This window comes from Oncorhynchus mykiss, chromosome 16 (genome assembly GCF_057628025.1).
Source record: "Oncorhynchus mykiss isolate SJ-2025 chromosome 16, ASM5762802v1, whole genome shotgun sequence".
Classification (NCBI taxonomy): Eukaryota; Metazoa; Chordata; class Actinopteri; order Salmoniformes; family Salmonidae; genus Oncorhynchus; species Oncorhynchus mykiss.
Genome location: NC_143037.1, coordinates 28,749,165 through 28,770,707, shown reverse-complemented (window position 1 = coordinate 28,770,707; position 21,543 = coordinate 28,749,165). Strand labels below are relative to the sequence as shown.

Here is a 21,543-nt window from a genome sequence, read left to right as displayed (position 1 = left end):
GCTACTAGGAGACAGGCATGTACATCAGGAGACATGGAGGAGGCCGTAGGAGGGCAACAACCCAGCAGCAGGACCGCTACCTCGCCTTTGTGCAAGGAGGAGCATTGCCAGAGCCCTGAAAAATGACCTCCAGCAGGCCACAAATGTGCATGTGTCTGCTCAAACGGTCAGAAACAGACTCCATGAGGGTGGTATGAGGGCCCAACATCCACAGGTGGGGGTTGTGCTTACAGCCCAACACCGTGCAGGACGTTTGGCATTTGACAGAGAACACCAAGATTGGCAAATTCGCCACTGGCGCCATGTGCTCTTCACAGATGAAAGCAGGTTCACACTGAGCACATGTGACAGACGTGACAGTCTGGAGACGCCGTGGAGAACATTCTGCTGCCTGCAACATCCTCCAGCATGACCAGTTTGGCGGTGGGTCAGTCATGGTGTGGGGTGGCATTTCTTTGGGGGGCCGCACAGCCCTCCATGTGCTCGCCAGAGGTAGCCTGACTGCCATTAGGTACCGAGATGAGATCCTCAGATCCCTTGTGAGAACATATGCTGGTGTGGTTGGCCCTGGGTTCCTCCTAATGCAAGACAATGCTAGACCTCATGTGGCTGGAGTGTGTCAGCAGTTCCTGCAAGAGGAAGGCATTGATGCTATGGACTGGCCCGCCCGTTCCCCAGACCTGAATCCAATTGAGCACATCTGGGACATCATGTCTCGCTCCATCCACCAACGCCACGTTTCACCACAGACTGTCCAGGAGTTGGTGGATGCTTTAGTCCAGGTCTGGGAGGAGATCCCTCAGGAGACCATCCGCCACCTCATCAGGAGCATGCCCAGGTGTTGTAGGGAGGTCATACAGGCACGTGGAGGCCACACACACTACTTAGCCTCATTTTTACTTGTTTTAAGGACATTACATCAACGTTGGATCAGCCTGTAGTGTGGTTTTCCACTTTAATTTTGAGTGTGACTCCAAATCCAGACCTCCATGGGTTGATACATTTAATTTCCATTGATAATTTCTGTGTGATTTTGTTGTCAGCACATTCAACTATGTAAAGAAAAAAGTATTTAATAAGAATATTTCCTTCATTCAGATCTAGGATGTGTTATTTTAGTGTTCCCTTTATTTTATTGAGCAGTGTATATGATCCTACTTCAGATGCATTAGCTAGCTCCAACACATACTAGGTTGTTGTGTGGCTTGGTCTTGTGGGGTTAGTTAACCACCACACAGTTCAAATGTTTGAGAAAGGCCTCTATTGAAGTTAGCAGAGGTGGCAGAGGATAGCTAATTGTAATGCGCACCCACATTTGTAAAGTTATCTTTTTACTTCTGCTTTCAATACAAGCTCTAGTTAGGTAACGTTGGCTGGCTTTATAAAAACACGTCTCACATAGCCAGTTACCCAAACTAATAACACTAACGTTAGTAACATTAACCAAATAAATTAGTTACTAGCTAGCGTTAGACAGCTAATATCAGCTAGCTAAGATAACTAACGTTAGCTAGCTGATAGCTAGTCCGGCTAAATCTACATTATGGTGCTTACTTGATGGGAGAAAAATGCAAATCAGTTATACACACCTTGTTTAACGTTGTTTGAGTACTTGGAGTCACGAGTGTAGCTTGCTTCTCATTTCTCAAGCGTTAGTCTGCATACCTCTCAGGCGCCAATCAATGAAGTTGAATAGATTACATGCTTTTACTTAACCAATAGGGGAGTCTAAAATATGGCGCTGCATTTAAGGAGCAAATCCCTAAATACCAAAAACAAGAGGGCAAAATGTTTACTTTCTATGTTTCATCTAGGAACAAATTAATGTTCCTAGGCATTTGTCTTTTCATTTGTTCTTAGTCTGACGCAAGAAAACTTTCTAAAGATTTCCAACAATAATAAACTATCTTGTAAGTATAGGCTACCTAAAGCATGCCAATATAATTTTCTTATTAACACTACAATTTTCCCCATGGTTGTTGGTATAGCTGTTCGGAAATTTTAATTACAGTGTCCAGAATGATGAAAGGCATGACTCATCGTGCCGTTGGAGAAACAACATAGACGGCATAGTACTGAACATGTACAGGTGATGAGTAATAGAGCCCCTTGCACACTGCCATGATGATATGTTTCTCGGTAACGCATGACTGAATATTTACCATAACAAACCACTTTTTCATAATCCCTGCTTCTATTTTTCTGTATATGCAGCTGGGTATGGAGCATAACTCAGGAAGCCTGGGGAAAAGCACTAATCAAAGTTCAGGTTGGCTACATTATTAGGACTAGCCTACAGCCTACTGATCCCAAGTAAATTATGGTGAAAACACATTTGCACCTCAGGTGTATCACATCCACAGGCATGGTTGCACATGTGCTACACACACACAGGTTTTCACAAATACAGCATAGCTTTATTGTATGGCAACAACATTTACAAGATGATTAGAAAGATTAATTCTGTCACAAAAAGAAAAGCTTAATATTTTGGACCTAATCTATCAATTTTGTAGATGTAAAGATTAGTTATTGTATTTAGTTTGTTGTTTTCATTATACATTGTTTTCACTTGTTCACAAATTCATCACAACAGATTGAGCATTCCAACCCAAGACCAGAAGCCTCATGTACAGAGCAAAATTTTGAGGAAATTCACATTGAGGAAGATTGGCATGTCTTTGAAGAGGAGTCTCTTGCCATGAAGGAGTCAGCCTATGATGATGGACTAAACTGGGATGAGGAGTTTCAAGATACCATGGAGGAGTCTGCCTTTGATGATTGTGTAAACTGGGATGAGGAATTTGAAAGTGTTGCTGGCAGAGATGGAGCTCCCTCAACATGCAAGGATGATTCAGTGATTAATGTGGAACAACCACTCTATGACAATACCCTTACAACTGTTGCTGAGTGCCATCTTATCATAATGATATATATAAATTGTCACAAAGTCACTGGAAAGGCCCTCATTGAATTACTGAAACTGATTACGTTGCTTTGTCCAGAGCAATTTAATACCACAGGTTGTTTGAGCAGCATAACACAAATTCAGAGAATTTTCCCCCGACTCTGCTGCAGTGTCCTATATCTTGTACAGGTATTGTAGTCCTTATTTGGTATTGGTTGAGAAGGTTGATAGCGTATGTCAATCTTGTGGTGCCAATGTGCTGAAAGAGGAAGCAACATCTTCTTTTATTGAAGTTTCTATCGAGGAGCGACTGCAGGTGGTGTTTGCAAAAAGAGGGTTTCAAAGAAAAACTGAATTTCAGATTCAAGAGGCAGAAAAAGGGAAGAGATAACAATGAGGATATATATGATGGAGAGGTGTACAGAAAATATGCAGCTGTCGGTGGGCCATTAAGAGATCCTAGAAATATATAATTTACCTGGAACACTGATGGAGTGCCTATTTTTAAATCGTCAAAATTCTCAGTCTGGCCATTTTATTGTATCATTAATGAGTTGAGCTACAGTGAACGCAATAAAAGGGAAAATATGATTTTAGCTGGACTTTGGTTTGGGGACTCCAAACCTTCCATGTTGATATTCCTGAAGCCTTTAAGCAACACTTTACATAAGCTTGAAGAGCATTGTGTTTTTGTTAGATACAGGAAGACCTCAAAGTCTTTTCTATGCACAGTTTTGACCATCGCTGGAACGTGTGACTTGGCCTGCAGGGGTATTGGTCTCCAATACTGTGCAATTCAATGGTCAGTTTGAATGCCTCAAATGTGAACAGCCTGGAGTGACTGTGAAAACTGGAGTGAGAGGACATATGCATGCTTTCCCATTTCAGCAGGACAACCCAAAAGGCTCACAGTGTACACAAGACAAGTTAATTTATGATGCATAATCTGCCTTTGAGACTCAAAGCACTGTGCATGGTGTTAAGGGTCCTACTTGGCTCAGTAAATGTGTACGTTTTGACCTTATTTGTGTGAATTCCATTGACTACATACACTCTGTACTGCTTGGAGTCATGCTCTTACTAATGTTTTTGTGGCTTTCTACTGAATTCTCTCGTCAGCCTTTTAGCATGATCAAAGGGACATGTGAGATTGACAAGCGGTAACAATATATACTGCCACCATCTAATCTGATGCGTTGTCCTTGCTCAGTTACATCACACATAATGTTCTTCAAAGGACCCGAATATCGGTCCCTTTTGCTATTTTTTGACCTGGTTGTTTTCAGGGGTCTTCTTGGTGCTTTCTATTGCAACCATTTTCTAGTTCTTACTGAAGCAGTTTTCATACTCGTGATGGACTCCATATCAATTAAACAGATTGACCATGCTGAAAAACTACTCTTGAACTTTTGCTCCCAGATAGAAAATCTTTATGGTGAGAGATACCAAGCTGCTAATTGTTCACTTAGCTGACAGTGTTAGAGACCTTGGGCCACTGTGGACTCATTCAGGTTTCCATTTTGAGGACAAAAATTGCTATTTGCTAGGGATCATACATGGCACTCAATATATACCTATTCAGATAGTACATGCTGTTGGTCTTGTACAGTCTCTTCCAATAATTGTAAAGTGTAAAACTTGGCAATGTTATTGTGGAATTCTATTCCAGAATGTCCAATGACTACAATGTCCAATGACTACAGCTTTTGCCAAGAAAGTACAGTGCCTTGCGAAAGTATTCGGCCCCCTTGAACTTTGCGACCTTTTGACACATTTCAGGCTTCAAAGATAAAGATATAAAACTGTATTTTTTTGTGAAGAATCAACAACAAGTGGGACACAATCATGAAGTGGAACGACATTTATTGGATATTTCAAACTTTTTTAACAAATCAAAAACTGAAAAATTGGTCGTGCAAAATTATTCAGCCCCTTTACTTTCAGTGCAGCAAACTCTCTCCAGAAGTTCAGTGAGGATCTCTGAATGATCCAATGTTGACCTAAATGACTAATGATGATAAATACAATCCACCTGTGTGTAATCAAGTCTCCGTATAAATGCACCTGCACTGTGATAGTCTCAGAGGTCCGTTAAAAGCGCAGAGAGCATCATGAAGAACAAGGAACACACCAGGCAGGTCCGAGATACTGTTGTGAAGAAGTTTAAAGCCGGATTTGGATACAAAAAGATTTCCCAAGCTTTAAACATCCCAAGGAGCACTGTGCAAGCGACAATATTGTAATGGAAGGAGTATCAGACCACTGCAAATCTACCAAGACCTGGCCGTCCCTCTGAACTTTCAGCTCATACAAGGAGAAGACTGATCAGAGATGCAGCCAAGAGGCCCATGATCACTCTGGATGAACTGCTGAGATCTACAGCTGAGGTGGGAGACTCTGTCCATAGGACAACAATCAGTCGTATATTGCACAAATCTGGCCTTTATGGAAGAGTGGCAAGAAGAAAGCCATTTCTTAAAGATATCCATAAAAAGTGTTGTTTAAAGTTTGCCACAAGCCACCTGGGAGACACACCAAACATGTGGAAGAAGGTGCTCTGGTCAGATGAAACCAAAATTGAACTTTTTGGCAACAATGCAAAACGTTATGTTTGGCGTAAAAGCAGCACAGCTCATCACCCTGAACACACCATCCCCACTGTCAAACATGGTGGTGGCAGCATCATGGTTTGGGCCTGCTTTTCTTCAGCAGGGACAGGAAAGATGGTTAAAATTGATGGGAAGATGGATGGAGCCAAATACAGGACCATTCTGGAAGAAAACCTGATGGAGTCTGCAAAAGACCTGAGACTGGGACGGAGATTTGTCTTCCAAAAAGACAGTGATCCAAAACATAAAGCAAAATCTACAATGGAATGGTTCAAAAATAAACATATCCAGGTGTTAGAATGGCCAAGTCAAAGTCCAGACCTGAATCCAATCGAGAATCTGTGGAAAGAACTGCAAACTGCTGTTCACAAATGCTCTCCATCCAACCTCACTGAGCTCGAGCTGTTTTGCAACGAGGAATGGGAAAAAATGTCAGTCTCTCGATGTGCAAAACTGATAGAGACATACCCCAAGCGACTTACAGCTGTAATCGCAGCAAAAGGTAGCGCTACAAAGTATTAACTTAAGGGGGCTGAATAATTTTGCACGCCCAATTTTTCAGTTTTTGATTTGTTAAAAAAGTTTGAAATATCCAATAAATGTCGTTCCACTTCATGATTGTGTCCCACTTGTTGTTGATTCTTCACAAAAACAGTTTTATATCTTTATGTTTGAAGCCTGAAATGTGGCAAAAGGTCGCAAAGTTCAAGGGGGCCGAATACTTTCGCAAGGCACTGTAAGTATGATTCTCAATCAGAGACAACGAACGACACCTACCTCTGATTGAGAACCATACCAGGCCAAACACATAAATCCTACATAGAAAAAAGTACATAGAATACCCACCCCAACTCACGCCCTGACCAAACTAACACAAAGACATAATAAAGGAACTAAGGTCAGAACATGACAGTATCCCCCCCAAAGGTGCGGACTCCGGCAGCAAAACCTGAACCTATAGGGGAGGGTCTGGGTGGGTGTCTGTCCGCGGTGGCGGCTCTGGCGCGGGACGTGGACCCCACTCCACCATAGTCTTTGCCCGCTTCTTTGCCCGCTTCAGTGGCGCCTTTAGAGCGGTGACCCTCGCCGCCGACCTCGGACTGGGGACCTTTGCAGCGGGTCCCAAATAGATGGGAGACTCCGACAGCTCCTGACTGACGGGCGGCTCTGGCAGCTCCTGACTGACGTGCGGCCCTGGCAGCTCCTGACTGACGGGCGGCTCTGTCAGCGCTGGACAGGAGGGAGACTCTGGCAGCGCTGGACAGGAGGGAGACTCTGGCAGCGCTGGACTGGAGGGAGACTCTGGCAGCGATGGACAGGAGGAAGACTCTGGCAGCGATGGACAGGAGGAAGACTCTGGCAGCGCTGGACAGGAGGAAGACTGGCAGTGCTGGACAGGAGGAAGACTCTGGCAGCGATGGACAGGAGGAAGACTCTGGCAGCGCTGGACAGGAGGGAGACTCTGGCAGCGATGGACAAGAGGAAGACTCTGGCAGCGCTGGACAGGAGGAAAACTCTGGCAGCGCTGGACAGGAGGAAGACTCTGGCAGCGCTGGACAGGAGGAAACTCTGGAAACGCTGGACAGGCGGGAGCACCTGGAAGCACTGGACTGGAGGGAGCACCTGGAGGGAAGAGACGGAGAGACAGCCTGGTGCGTGGGGCTGCCACCGGAGGCCTGGTGCGTGGAGGAGGCACCGAATGGACCGGACCGTGGAGGAGCACTGGAGGTCTCGAGCACCGAGCCTGCACAACCTGTCCTGGCTGGATACTCCCCGTAGCCCGGCCAGTGTGGCGGGGTGGAACATACCGCACTGGGCTGTGCTGGTGAACCGGGGACACCGTGCGTAGGGCTGGTGCCATATACCCCTGGGCTCGATGCCCGGCCGATACGAGGTGCTGCGATGTAGCGCAGGTCTCCTACCTGACTTAGCCACACTCCTCGTGTGACCCCCCCCCCCCCAATACATTTTTGGGGCTGCCTCTCGTCCCTGTTGCGCTGTCGTGCTAGCTCCTCATAATGCCGCCTCTCGGCTTTGGCTGCCTCCAGCTCTTCCCGGGGGCGGCGATATTCCCCAGCCTGTGCCCAGGGTCCCCTACCGTCCAAAATCTCCTCCCATGTCCAGGAGTCCAGAACCCTCTGCCACTGGTTACCACGCTGCTTGTTCCGGTTGTGGTGGGTGATTCTGTAATGAAATTCGTCTTCCTCTGACGAGGAGTATGACAGATCGAACCAATATGCAGCGTGGTACGTGTCCATGTTGATAATTTATTAACATCGAACACCAAAAACAAAATAACAAGGAGAACGAACGAAAACGAAACAGTTCTGTCTGGTGAAGACACAGAGACAGAAAACAATCACCCACAACTAAAATGGGGAAAACAGGCTACCTAAGTATGATTCTCAATCAGAGACAATGAACGACACTTGCCTCTGATAGAGAACCATACCAGGCCAAACACATAAATACTACATAGAAAAAAGAACATAGACTACTCACGCCCTGACCAAACTAACACAAAGACATAATAAAGGAACTAAGGTCAGAAAGTGACAAGCTTTAAAGTCATTAAAACAGCATTGCCAGTTCTGCCTAAGGCGGCACACTCCTTTGTCATTCATCATTGTTCTCTTTATTGTTTGTTATTAATGCTTTGTAAACATATGGCTTGATTTGTTCATGTCAAGGATGTTTTGTTTTCTATTTCAGTAGTTATATTAACATGCTGTATTGACTGATACTTCACAGGGGGGTTCTGGGGATGCAGCAACCGTCACAAAATCTTTATACTGTACATTGGATGTGTTGTTAATTGTGCTGTTATTTAAATAATTAAAAAAATGATTTTAAAGAATTGGTTAAATTACATTCTAGCTGAGCAAATGACCACCACTTTGCCTTATATAGTAAATCTGATTCAAAACTTTACATTGATGCAAAATAAGACTTATAAGAACATTTTGAGATCTTGATTTATTAAACAAATCATTCAAATAAGATGAAGATTAAACAGTGTTAGACATATTTGAGAAATTGCACCGTCATAAATGGGTGAGGAAATGTTTAAGAAAATATCTTCTATTTGGATCTGAGTAAGAGATCTGAGTGTTGAGACTTGGATGTGATAACTGAAACATATTTGAGACGTTGGATACAGTCACCAATGAGACAACAGAGTTTATCTTTAGATCTGGCTGTTTATCTCACTCTTTGAAGGTTTTGAGAAACATTAAGAACATTGGAATGAGACCCCCCCCCCCATGAACATTGTGAGACATTTTGAGATCTTATAGCTTGATCATAGTGATTGACTATTTCTCAGGAGCAGTATTTGAGAAGTATGAGAAAATAGTCAAAATCTCATATCGGTGTTGAATTGTGCTTAATCATGTCTAGGATAAATAAATGTGATTAAGAAGAGGTCTTATCTTAATTTTGTCTTTCCTGTGGGGAGGCAGCCAGCTAACGTTAGTTAAACAACAATGAACAAAGTGCCAACAATGCCTAACATTAGGCTCTAACTAGAAAAGCAAACAGTTCTGGGAAACGAATAATAACTTCCGCTAGGGAGCCAGCCAGCTAATGTTAGCTAGCTAGTTAACTGTACACTTTAGCTTAAGACATATAGCTAGCTATCTAGGTAAACAATGAACCTAGCTAGGTAAACAATGTTTAAGAGGACACACGCCACGTAACGTTAGCTAACGAGCCAGCCAGCTAACGTTAGCTAATTAAACAACAATGAACAAAATGCCAACAATGCCACAGTGCTGGGAGATAACCCACCATGTCCAATGTTAGCTAGCTAACATTAGGCTCTAACTAGAAAAGCAAATTGCTCTGGGAAACAAATAATAACATCAGCTAGGGAGCCAGCCAGCTAACAGTACATTTTAGCTTGAAATTAGAAGCTAGACTATCTTACCTGTATACATCATCATGCATGATGGATGAGTCTCCCTCTCAGGAATGCCATACCACGATTGCCCTTAGTTTGAAGATGTAATCCGGAGACCGGTGTTTTCTTCATCTCTTTAGCTATCATACTCTAATTCCGCTGATTTCAAATCTTGATCCTCCAGAAAGCTCCACAACACAATATTTTTTTTTAAAAGCCACGTTCGACAGGATTACCAACACAAACTGACGAGCTCAAATAGACAGCAGCCTTCAATATGGCAGACAAATCCTCTCTCCTCTCTCAGCATGTCCAGCCCAATCATTATCTTAGCCAATCATGGCTAGTGGAAAGGTTGCTAGCTTTTTCTGTGGCTTAACCAACAAGGCTCGTAATTTAACAATTTAATTCGTATTTACAGATGGCATACAAGTTTGTTATTAAGGCACATGAAAGTTAACACGTTCAAGAAGGCATTTCTTGCCAAAAAAACACATTTTGAAAAAAAAAGATTTAATTCTGTTTCAAAAGGCTCTCCTGTGAAGTCTGACTTGCAACATGCGCCTTGTTTCCTGAATCGTGTCAGATATGTTCTAATTCAATCAAAGGCAATAGCAAACATAATTTACAAAGTCAGTTTAGTATTGAGAGGTAGGTGGCTCTCCAAAACCCTGACTCCTAATCTTCGAAAATAAAGCTAATGTTTTGTATTTATTTCAACACTATTGATATCACTACTGAAACACACAAAATAAAAGTAACACTACAAATATCACCAAATTATGGGATTGCACCGTTCTCCAGAGTAGTCTGTCTGCAAACATTTTAGAGAAAATGAGTGAGCAAGTTGGTAAACCTTTTAAGAAGCATCACTACCGAGCATCTATTATATCAAGAAAAAGTATGGTTTTGGAACTAAAATATATGTTTGCGGCAATGTACATCTGTCCAAATGAAAGATAGCCAGACATATGCAAGCTATTGTTATTCTTTAAAGTCCAAAATAAGTCAAAATTGTCCAAACCGAAACAATAAACAAACAATTGACACCATAGAGATACAGTGCCGTGAAAAAGTATTTGCCCCCTTTCTAATTTTCTCCAATTTGCCATATTATTGATACTGAATGTCATCAGATCTTCAACCAAAATCTGAGTGAACAAATAACACAACAATTACATACTTATTTCATTTATTTCATAAACAAAGTTATGCAACACCTAATGCCCCTGTATGAAAAAGTATTTGCCCCCTTACACTCAAGAACTGGTTGTGACACCTTTAGCTGCAATGGCTCCAACATAACACTTCCTCTAGTGGTTGATCAGTCACTCACATTGCTGTGGATGAATTTTGGCCCACCCTTACATGCAGAACTGCTGTAACTCAGCGAAATTTGTGGGTTTTCAAGCATAAACTGTTTGTTTCAACTCCTGCCACACCATCTCAATTAGAATTAGGTCAGGACATTTACTAGGTCATTCCAAAACGTCAAATGTGTTGCTTTTTAAACATTTTCATGTAGACTTGATGTGTGTTTTTGATCATTGCCTTGCTGCATGACCCAGCTGCACTTCAGCTGTAGCTCACAGAGCAGAATTTATGGTTCCTTCTATTAATTAACCCATCAGAGTCTAAACTCTGTCTAAGCTGGGGGGGGGGGTGGGGAGGGGGGTCTACTAAGCTATATGGAATGTTTTTTAGAAGATCATACCAAGGATCATTTAGCTATTTGATTTAGAATGTTAAGACCCCTTGAAGTATCAAAGAATATATCAAATGTTTTTTTGATTAAGAATATTTTTGGGCCTTACTGCTATTAGCCCATACAAACGCATTGAATAACAGATTCACTACATAGAACAACAGATACTCCCCAAAAAATATCAAAAGGAAGATTATTCTGAAGTTCCTCTCCTATATCTGAGAGACATAAACAGATTAGAAAACGTTTCTCTTTTTCTGACATGTATTTAACCCATTATTTTTGGCACTAAACAGTCTAAGGCTGGGGGTTGGGGGGTTCTACTAAGCTATATGGAATTGAAGGTAATACCATGGATCCTTTAGCTATTTAATTTAGAATGTTAAGACCCCTTGAAGTATTCACCCCAAAATATATATTTGATGGAGAAAAAAAAATGGGCCTTACAAGCGCATTGAATATCAGATTTACTACATATTAAAACTAAGTTTGTTTTGAAGTGTCTCTCCTATATCTGAGAGATATAAGAAAGATCAGGACACATATATATATATATATATATATATATATATATATATATATATATATATATATATATATTTACATGTATTTAACCTCATATTTTGAGCATTAACACATAGCCCTGAGGTCTGAGCCCTTGTACTAGAAATATAACATTATATTCACTAACAGTCATAGAAATCACAGAGGAATTTGCATTGGTCCTGAACATAAATACATTCTGTACACACACAAAAACAATTGCTGTATTGTTCCTCACTTTGTATATTTAATGTCTAAATCCAATGTAAAAAATATGGAGAAGTATAATAGTTTACCTTTAATGTAAATAATAAATATACACGTAGATCCTATTTACACCATCTGAGGTGTTTGTGTTGTGCCCACCATAGTTTGAGACACAGCATACTCTTGTATGCAGGGTGGGTGTCATTTCAATCATAGAAATATAATGTATAGAATGGACATATCCCTTCATACCGCTGCAATTTAGTTGGTACATCATTGAAGTTTAAATTGAATGGAAATTTTAACTTCCAAGTACTACCACAAAGATGGCCGCTGGTCCACCTGTAATGAGTTTTATAAGACAATCGTTCTACAACACCTTGCTATGAAAGTAGCTTGCAACTTAGTTTCAATATTTCATCACGTCATGTAAAGACATCTTAACAGGGAAACGGTATCAACGGCGAGTTGAATGCCTGGTCTTGAGTCAGCTCAGTTGTCCTACAACACAATATTCTATAACTGGCAAGTTTTGTCTCGTCTCGTCTCTTATTATGTCTTGTGTTAGATCTTTCACGGGGGACAAATTCCAGAACTACTGATATGGTGTAGGCTACATGTGGACATTGCACAAACATCATCCTGCTTGAGTGTTATAAACAAAAACATCTATGAGTGTGATTGTGTAACAAAGACAAAAATGTTATGCTGTAAATATCATATCAATGTGCTTATAAAGACAGTATGTAAACACGTACCAAGCAAATAAAAATAAGGTACAGCTTTAGCTATCTAAATGGCATTCTATTTGTCAAATTTTCCAAATCTTAAGGATTTGGCTGTCTAACCACACACTGACATGCACAGCTCTCGGGTGAGGTTAAGTCTTCAAATCTCCAGTGGGTGAAGTCCCTTCCATATAATCTATGTAATGTATTACAGGTTATGGACCCATGGAGGCAGGAGCGGTGGAGTGCATGACACTTCATTCTGGATATGACAGAGTTTGCCTTGGCCCATTGGTCCAGCTGGCAAAGGCCAGTAACCAGCAACTACAGGCAGATGTGTGATGCAGGAGAATGGCACTCTTCTCATACCACTGTGTAGCAGTGGTGACTCGTCATTCTCCTACCCACCTGTTTTGAGCCCCACATTTTTATATTTTATATTATTATAATATATATATCTATATATCTATATATATATATATATATATATATATATATATATATATATATATATATATAGAGAGAGAGAGAGAGAGAGAGAGAGAGAGAGAGAGAGAGAGAGAGAGAGAGAGAGAGTTAAGGTCGGAAGTTTACATACACTTAGGTTGGAGTCATTAAAACTCGTTTTTCAACCACTCCACAAATTTCTTGTTGACAAACTATAGTTCTTGCAAGTTGGTTAGGACAACTACTTTGTGCATGACACGTAATTTTTCCAACAATTTTTCCAACAATTGTTTACAGACAGATTATTTCACTGTATCACAATTCCAGTGGGTCAGAAGTTTACATACACTAAGTTGACTGTGCCTTTAAACAGCTTGGAAAATTCCAGAAATGGCTTTAGAAGCTTCTGCTAGGCTAATTGACATCATTTGAGTCAATTAGAGGTGTACCTGTGGATGTATTTCAAGGCCTACCTTCAAACTCAGTGCCTCTTTGCTTGATATCATGGGGAAATCAAAAGAAATCAGCCAAGACCGCAGAAAAAAAATTGTAGACCTCCACAAGTCTGGTTCATCCTTGGGAGCAATTTCCAAATGCCTGAAGGTACCACGTTCATCTGCACAAACAATAGTATGCAAGTATAAACACCAATGAACTACGCAGCCGTCATACCGCTCAGGAAGGAGATGCGTTATGTCTCCTAGAGATGAACGTACTTTGGTGCAAAAAGTGCAAATCAATCCCAGAACAACAGCAAAGGACCTGATGAAGATGCTGGAGGAAACAGGTGCAGAAGTATCTGTATCCACAGTAAAATGAGTCCAATATCGACATAACCTGAAAGGCCGCTCAGCAAGGAAGAAGCCACTGCTCCAAAACCGCAACAAAAAATCCAGACTATGGTTTGCAACTGCGCATGGGGACAAAGATCGTACTTTTTGGAGAAATGTCCTCTGGTCTGATGAAACAAAATTAGAACTGTTTGGCCATAATGACCATTGTTATGTTTGGAGGCAAAAGGGGGAGGCTTGCAAGCCGTCATGTTGTGGGGGTGCTTTGCTGCAGGAGGGACTGGTGCACTTCACAAAATAGATGGCATCATGTGGCAGGAAAATTATGTGGATATATTGAAGCAACATCTCAAGACATCAGTCTTAAAGGTTAAAGCTTGGTCGCAAATGGGTCTTCCAAATGGACAATGACCCCAAGCATACTTCCAAAGTTGTGGAAAAATGGCTTACGGACAACAAAGTCAAGGTATTCGAGTGGCCATCCCAAAGCCCTGACCTCAATCCCATAGAAAATGTGTGGGCAGAACTGAAAAAGCATGTGTGAGCAAGGAGGCCTACAAACCTGACACAGTTACACCAGCTCTGTCAGGAGGAATGGGCCAAAATTTACCCAACTAATTGTTGGAAACTTGTGGAAGGCTACCTGAAACGTTTGACCCAAGTTAAACAATTTAAAGGCAATGCTACCAAATACTAATTGAGTGCATGTAAACCTCTGACCCACTGGGAATATGATGAAAGAAATAAAAGCTGAAATAAATCATTCTCTCTACTATTATTCTGACATTTCATATTCTTAAAATGAAGTGGTGATCCTAACTGACCTAAGACAGGGAATTTTTACTAGGATTAAATGTCAAGAATTGTGAAAAACTGAGTTTAAATGTATTTGGCTAAGGTCTATGTAAACTTCCGACTTCAACTGTATATCCTTGAGTTAATAAAGCTGCATTCAAATATAGTCACTTTTTTGTTTTCTTGTGTAAGGCAGCTCCAAAATGCAGGTCTTTCAGCCTAGCTCAGTGCTTTCTGTGGTGGTGGGAAAAATAGGAGCAAAAAAGTGAGCATTGCGCTGTGATTGGCTCAGTGTTCTGTCTCTCATGGGGACACTATGTCAGGGGGACATTGAAAATGTAAGGGTAGACATTGAAAATGTAACCCCTTTGGATCCTGCCATATAGTTATAATACAAGTGCCCAAGAAGGCTGAAGGTCTTTGGCCACAGATATAGTAGCTTTGACTGGACTGATCATGTCAACATCTTACTTTCAAAATCATAGCTAGCAGTCATCATCATGAATCAAGTAAACAATCTACTGGCAAATCCTTTTTAAGCTTGTCATATGAAGAGAGATAATGAAGAGAAATGATAGATAAAACATATCGGTGCTCATCAGCCATTAGACATAAACGTTACACAACAAGTTGGAAATCGCAAATTCAACAGTGAGTGGTTTGGAAGGAATCGGTGAATTGCAAATGGGAAGTCGGGAATAAACGAGCTCAGACTGGGAAAAAAACGTTTTGAACGGTCATCCAACTCGGAATGGTAAATCTGGCTTCTTTCTCTTTGATGACAAAATTTGTCCACAACGGACCACCACGCCACATTCCTGTTCAAGTGAGTCCAAAAATATCTTATATTCTTCTGCATAAATTGTGTAATATGCCTGGAAGATATGTATACTCTATCTAAGAAAGTAATACAAAGTGTATGTTGTGTAGTAAGCTGTTAGTAGCCCATGTGCTTCACCCTAAAAATGTGGTCTATTTTCAGCTCTTCATTTTTCCTAACGTTACTGTTCTGACTCGGTGGTGCACATGTAGCCTATAATCTGTTTTTGAGAAATGTCATCGTCGAATATTGTAAGAGCGTTCATTGTCTACTTATATGCTCCCTTTATTTATCCTACGGTTCTGACGTGGTGTACAGGGAAAATACTGTAAGAGCAGCCCATGTTCTGCATTCTGTCAATGTACATTTCAAAAGTGCTGAACACATAGTTATATTGACTACTTTCGTCTTAGCTTGCTCATTAATGCCTTAATCGAAATTACAGAATGCCTCTTATCCGCTCGTTGTTCCCTTATGCCATAGTTTGTACATCTCAAATTTCCATAGGAACCACATTTGTTTAAGCAAGTCAGCTGTATCAGCTATGTTTTTTAAAAAGGCAGTAAACAAAGCTGAATTAACTGTTTCGCTGCCAGACAAGGCTCTAAAGATAGCCAGGTCTAGCGGTGGTAAGGATTCACTTCATGGTGCTGAAAAGAAAGCTCTGCTGTTGGGACAGCTTTATGTAGGCCCAAACAGTTTGTGCGCACTGCTTGTCACCATTATAGTGAAACAAATTAATTGTTTAGTGTTGTGTTGTGTAGTGGGTTTGCTGGCATGCATCCCCAATTTTGGGGGGGAGTATGCACCTCCAAGATTTACATGCTAAAATCGCCACTGCTCTGTACGCTACTAACCAATTCATAGCTTCCTCCAGGAGGAAGCTTTGTATCGTCAGTAGCCTACAGAGTAATATGAGAAGAATGCAATTGCTAAACTTATGTAGATATTCTAAACAAAATGTTTTGATAACTTTCAAGTGTGGCAGTTCCACACTTCACATAATACAGTAGAAGCAGTGTTCTGCTAATATATCTATGTGCAAATATGACACTTTCCTGTATGCTGTACCTTTTGGTTACTGGCCCAACGTTCTTAACCACTAGGCTACCAGCCAAAATGACATCAGTCACATCAACCCGACGTGTTCTCACCTCGTCATGGTAAGGTCGGTAGCCTAGTCTCATCAATGGTAAATGTTATTCTCTGTGAAGTCTCCACCCATGTCATAGAATATGTAGTCTATAGACAGCCCCCTCATTCGCAATGTCTTGCATAACTGACATCATCAGCCATGCACAGCATCTCCCGATTTATACATATATTAATGGAGTTTTATATTCAACTAAAGCCAGTGAAGATAGCGGATCTTCATCTCACTTCGTCACAGTGTCTAACAATTAAGAATGAATATCATTGATTTCCAGTAAGCAACATTTTTTGAAATTATATATTTTCAACAGCAAAACTGTCGCCATTTAACCAGTTTTGCCCATAGGTTTGTTGTTCACATCAAAATGAAGGTGTTCAGTTGCCTTACTGTAAACGTCTGTGTTTTGATCATATTCTATGTTTCAATGCCAAACTATAATTCAGACAAACACTTGTGACGTTCAAATAATTAATTAATATTGACAGAGAACACTGATGGGTTTGATAATTTACTTGTTGCATGAATAAACTCAAACACTCTTTTTCATGACAAATTGTAAATCAATTAGTAATACATTTCCATTCCATCTTGTGTACTGCTACTAATTGTAAATTATGTGAAACTATACAGAACTATGTGCTTTATTAATAAACCAATAGGATATTTATGTCCTGGATATCAAAATGCAATCAAAGGAAAAGTAAGCAAGAAACTACATTAATGCATAGACACAAAAATAAAGCAAATATATGCATGCAAGCCTAAATAATGACACCAACTCCCTTTCCTTCTCTACTCGCTCTCTCTGTCTGTATGTCCCTCTTATTCCCTCCCCTCTCTCTCCCTCCCCTCTCTCTCACACACACTCCTCTCTCCCTTCCTCCCCTCTCACTCAAACGCTCTCTCTTATTCCCACTCCTCTCTCTCTCTATCTTCCCTACCTCTCTTTTCCTCCCTCTCCTCTCTCTGTCCATTGTATGTCCTGCAGTCTCTCCTCTGCACTTGCGGCAGTGCTCATATCGTCACTTATCTAAATGGGATCTTTGCCTCACTATCTGATACAGGCAGACAGGAGGTGAGAGCTTCCCGGTTTCCTCCTCTATCCCTCCTCCATATTTGTTTTCCAAAACAGGGATATGTTGTACACAGTCACAGCGTTTGCCTAAGATGCTTTCAGCTGAGACACAGGACCCATCATAGAGTCACAGAGATAGCAGCAACCATTTTTTTATGACACTAATATCAAGTGCGTGGAGCCTGCAGTAGGAGAAATTCTTATTGCGTTAATGCACAAGTCAAAGATAAAGATGAGAAGGAAATCAAGTGCCTCCAGATTTCTTTTCAGTCCCTCGAGGATTCTGCGATGGCATTTTTTATTTTTTTTTGCTAAATCAACAATTCCCTGCATATTGTGCGAGGCCTTGGACATTTTACCAATCACCACACTATTTCTGCATAAACCAGTAAAATCATTGCAATATTATAGCATAAAAGTGCAATATTACAGCATCGCAGCGCAAAAAGAGAGCTCTGCACATTTACTGCATAATATGTTTCATTCAAGCCATACGTCAACAAACTAATTGGACAAAATCATTGCATATTGCCATGCAAAATGTCAGAATTGGCACATCTAAATAAAGCATTTATGCCTGCAAATATCACAGAAAATCCCCACGAAATCCTGGAAGGACTGGCTAATGAATGCCACAGTGTGAATGCCATTACGTTGCATGAGTGCCTCCTTTCATGCCGTTAGAGGAGATAATCTTTATACGGCACATATTTAGACTATGGTTTATACAAAGTAGCCTTTTGTGGGGTTTTTCTTATTCAGCAGCAATACATTAATGTATGGTAATTGGGCACCAGCTCCACGAGCACTCCAATGCCATTTGCTAGTTAGAACAAATGCTTGAGCTCTTGTGAAACATTTGTTCCATTTGCACACACACACAGACACAAACACACCCTCCCTTTAAGAAAAACAGACTTACGTGTTCTGAAGCGGTGGTGTGGGCGTGTGGCTGGACCTTTCACAGAGCGTCCAGGGTTCCAGCGCCCGGTGGGCTTGGCTGGGGGAGGTGGTGGAGAAGTGGGCGATTGCACCTTGGTTGTGGCTTTGGTAGTTGTAGATGTTGGACTAGGTTGTGAGTTCGGGGGGTCCTTATCCTTACGACTGTTTCCCGTGTTGCCGTTCTGCTGTACCGTGGTGCTGTGCGGGGTCATCTCTTTACCCCCAGGCAGGACAAGTCGAGTGGTGCGGGTAGTGGTGGTGGTGCCCATCACGTGGGTGCCACTGCCGATCCGGTTGTGGAGGTGCGGGGCCGAGTGGTTGGAGGGCAGCACAAATCGAGTTCTCGGGGCTGGGGCCGTGCCATCGGACGCTAGAGGGTTGGTGGTGGAAGTCGTGGTCATAGTGTCTGGTCGTTTGGGCAGGGCGCTGGGTTCATAGAGAAAGATGGGATCCTGCCCTATGCCTTTGGCATCCACCAGGTCCGTGGGCAGATAGTCTTGAATGGAGCCCACTACAATCCATTTAAGCAGCATTAGACTGAGGCCAAGGCCCACAAAGCCCATCACCAAGGGCACCGCACACAGCCAGGTCTGCTGGCGGGACCACACGGCACAGGGCCCACAGCGAAGAGGCCCCGGGGCCCGAGGGGAGGCCTGTTCGTCCCCGGGTTCCTCCAGGGTCATGGCCCCCAGAGTGCTCGTTCCTGAGTGCTCACTCATCCTGCCGATGCCGTTAAAGTTCAGGGGTCAAACCGGAGGCCCAATGACAAAAGGGCACAAACGAGACAGGGGATGGGGAACAGAACCAACAGTGGGCATCTTACCAATGCACCCACACAAAATGTCTACATTTATACCCACACACACATAGACACAAGAAGGCACCCACAGACACGTACAAGTAATTACAAGCCAAGCAGCTCACGAGGATGCACACGTAAGCAAATATACACTCCCTCTGGCGCAGAGCTAGCTAAGTACACACACAAACAAACACACAAACAAACAGACACACAGGTTGGACATGGATAGGTGAGGATGCTGAATGGAGGGGGCGAGCCACGCTGTAGTTAGGTGGTAACGAAACAACGGTAAATCCCAAGATACTTCACTCCCGTATGAGGAAAAAAGCTGATGAAAAAGGCAGGCAGGAGAACATCGATTCACGGTGTGGCAAGCTTCAGACCATAGCTGTAAATCCTGTGTGTGTGTCAATGAGAAACAAACCTCCTCTGCGGCTCCAACTCACTGCTTCTCAATGGCACTCTGATCCACGGCCCTCGATTCCTTTTCCTCTGTGGCTCTGAGGGGTTGCCCTCTTTTTATTTCTCAGGTGTTTTATATAGGCTCCAGTCCAGGGGCTTCCTCTACAGTATTCTTCCCTACCTTGGGTCAGCCTCCCCCTTGCTGTCCTTCCAGGCAGCCCCGTGCAGCGTTGTTTTAGCTGTAGTGGTGAACGGTAATCCTGCATGAAGAGAGCCAGTGGAACTGGAGAGAGAGTGGGGGAGAGGATCTGTCTGGATGTGGCTGGTGGGGCGGAAGAGGGGGGGGGTAAATCCAACTGATCCCCATCCAATCCCTTTCCCCTCAGATCTCCTGGACTGTCCGTCTTTCTCCAGCTGTCTGTCCACCGCCTGTCATTGTGGTAGAAAAATCTGAAAGCCTTGGCTGCTTGTTTGCTACATCAGTCCGCTACATTCCCACATTGCCGACGGAGGTGAGAGTGGGAGAGTGAGCGACAGCAAGGGAAACAGAGAGAGCAAGAAAGAGGAGGGGAGGGGGAAGAGTGCTGCTCTGAAAAACTGATGCGGCTGCTGTTCTTGAAGGCTGCCTACTGGGAGAGATAGAAAGATTTGCTCACTCCGCTGTGAGTGATGTGGGCTCCACGGCTCTCGACCAGCGCTTTCCTCCCTTTCACTCTCAGCAGGATTCCAGACTGACAAACAACAACAGCCCCATCCCTTCTCCGACACACTGCGTGCGTGCGCCCTTGTAAGCTTTTGCTTGTGAAAGCGAGATAGAGGCAGAGACCACACTGCCTTCCCTATCACTGTTAAATGAAAGTGAGGGCGAGAGAGAGTGAGAGAGAGAGAGCGAGAGAAAGAAAGAGGAGGCAGAGATTCTGGGAGTAAGCTCTGCAGCAGCAGCGTAGACAAGGGGGCAGCGCACAACACACCGTGTGGAGGAGAGAAGAGCTGCCACAGACACACCCCAGGAAACAGAGAGAGGGAGGGACGGAAGAAGTGGAAGAGAGAGAGGGAGAGGTAGTGAGGTGCTACATTCCCCCGATCTAACACCACCAGTGCGGGAGAAAAACAAACCAAACATTGGGCTCATCATTTATGGGTGGGTTAAAGCCTCCTTCAACCTTAAGTATTTTTTGTATTTTCTTAGGATCCGCATTAGTTGTTGTTCAAGCAGCTGCTGCTCTTTCTGGGATCCACAAAACACATAAAACATGACATAATACAGAACATCAATAGACAAGAACAGCTCAAAGATTGAACTACACAAATATGAAATAACAAACGTCCTACTGACACAGCACTGAGAGAAATATAGATACCCATTATTCTAGGCCTACATCCAAATACATGAATATATAACATTTTCATATATTCCATTTACATTCAGTGGCATCTATCAGTCACACGCATACATACTTCAATAAATATACATATGCCTACAAGTTATTTAGGTCAGATAGGGAAGAGGCATTGTGCTGTGACGTGTTGTTTTATTTGTTTTTTTTAAGCTAATTTGGTTGTTTACTTGAGTAATTTGAGATGGAAGGGTTTTCCATGTGATCATGGCTCAATCATGCAGTCAGTCTCTCCTCTACTTTGAGCCAAGAGACACTTGCATGCCTACTGTTGACAGCTGTGTGTACACTGAAGGGCCAGACGTGCTGCTCTGTTCT

The 21,543-nt window shown here is 42.5% G+C and overlaps 1 protein-coding gene across 1 annotated transcript in view; it reads right to left on the bottom strand.

Annotated features, from left to right (window-relative positions):
• The window catches only part of nrg3b (neuregulin 3b), a 429,951-nt gene extending 409,114 nt beyond the window's left edge, over positions 1–20,837 (bottom strand). The window contains exon 1 of the mRNA XM_021565559.3: positions 18,605–20,837. Coding sequence (XP_021421234.2) covers positions 18,605–19,343 — 739 coding nt within the window. The 5' untranslated portion in view covers positions 19,344–20,837. The remainder of the gene's footprint in view (positions 1–18,604) is intronic.
• Positions 20,838–21,543: the final 706 nt, after the last annotated feature.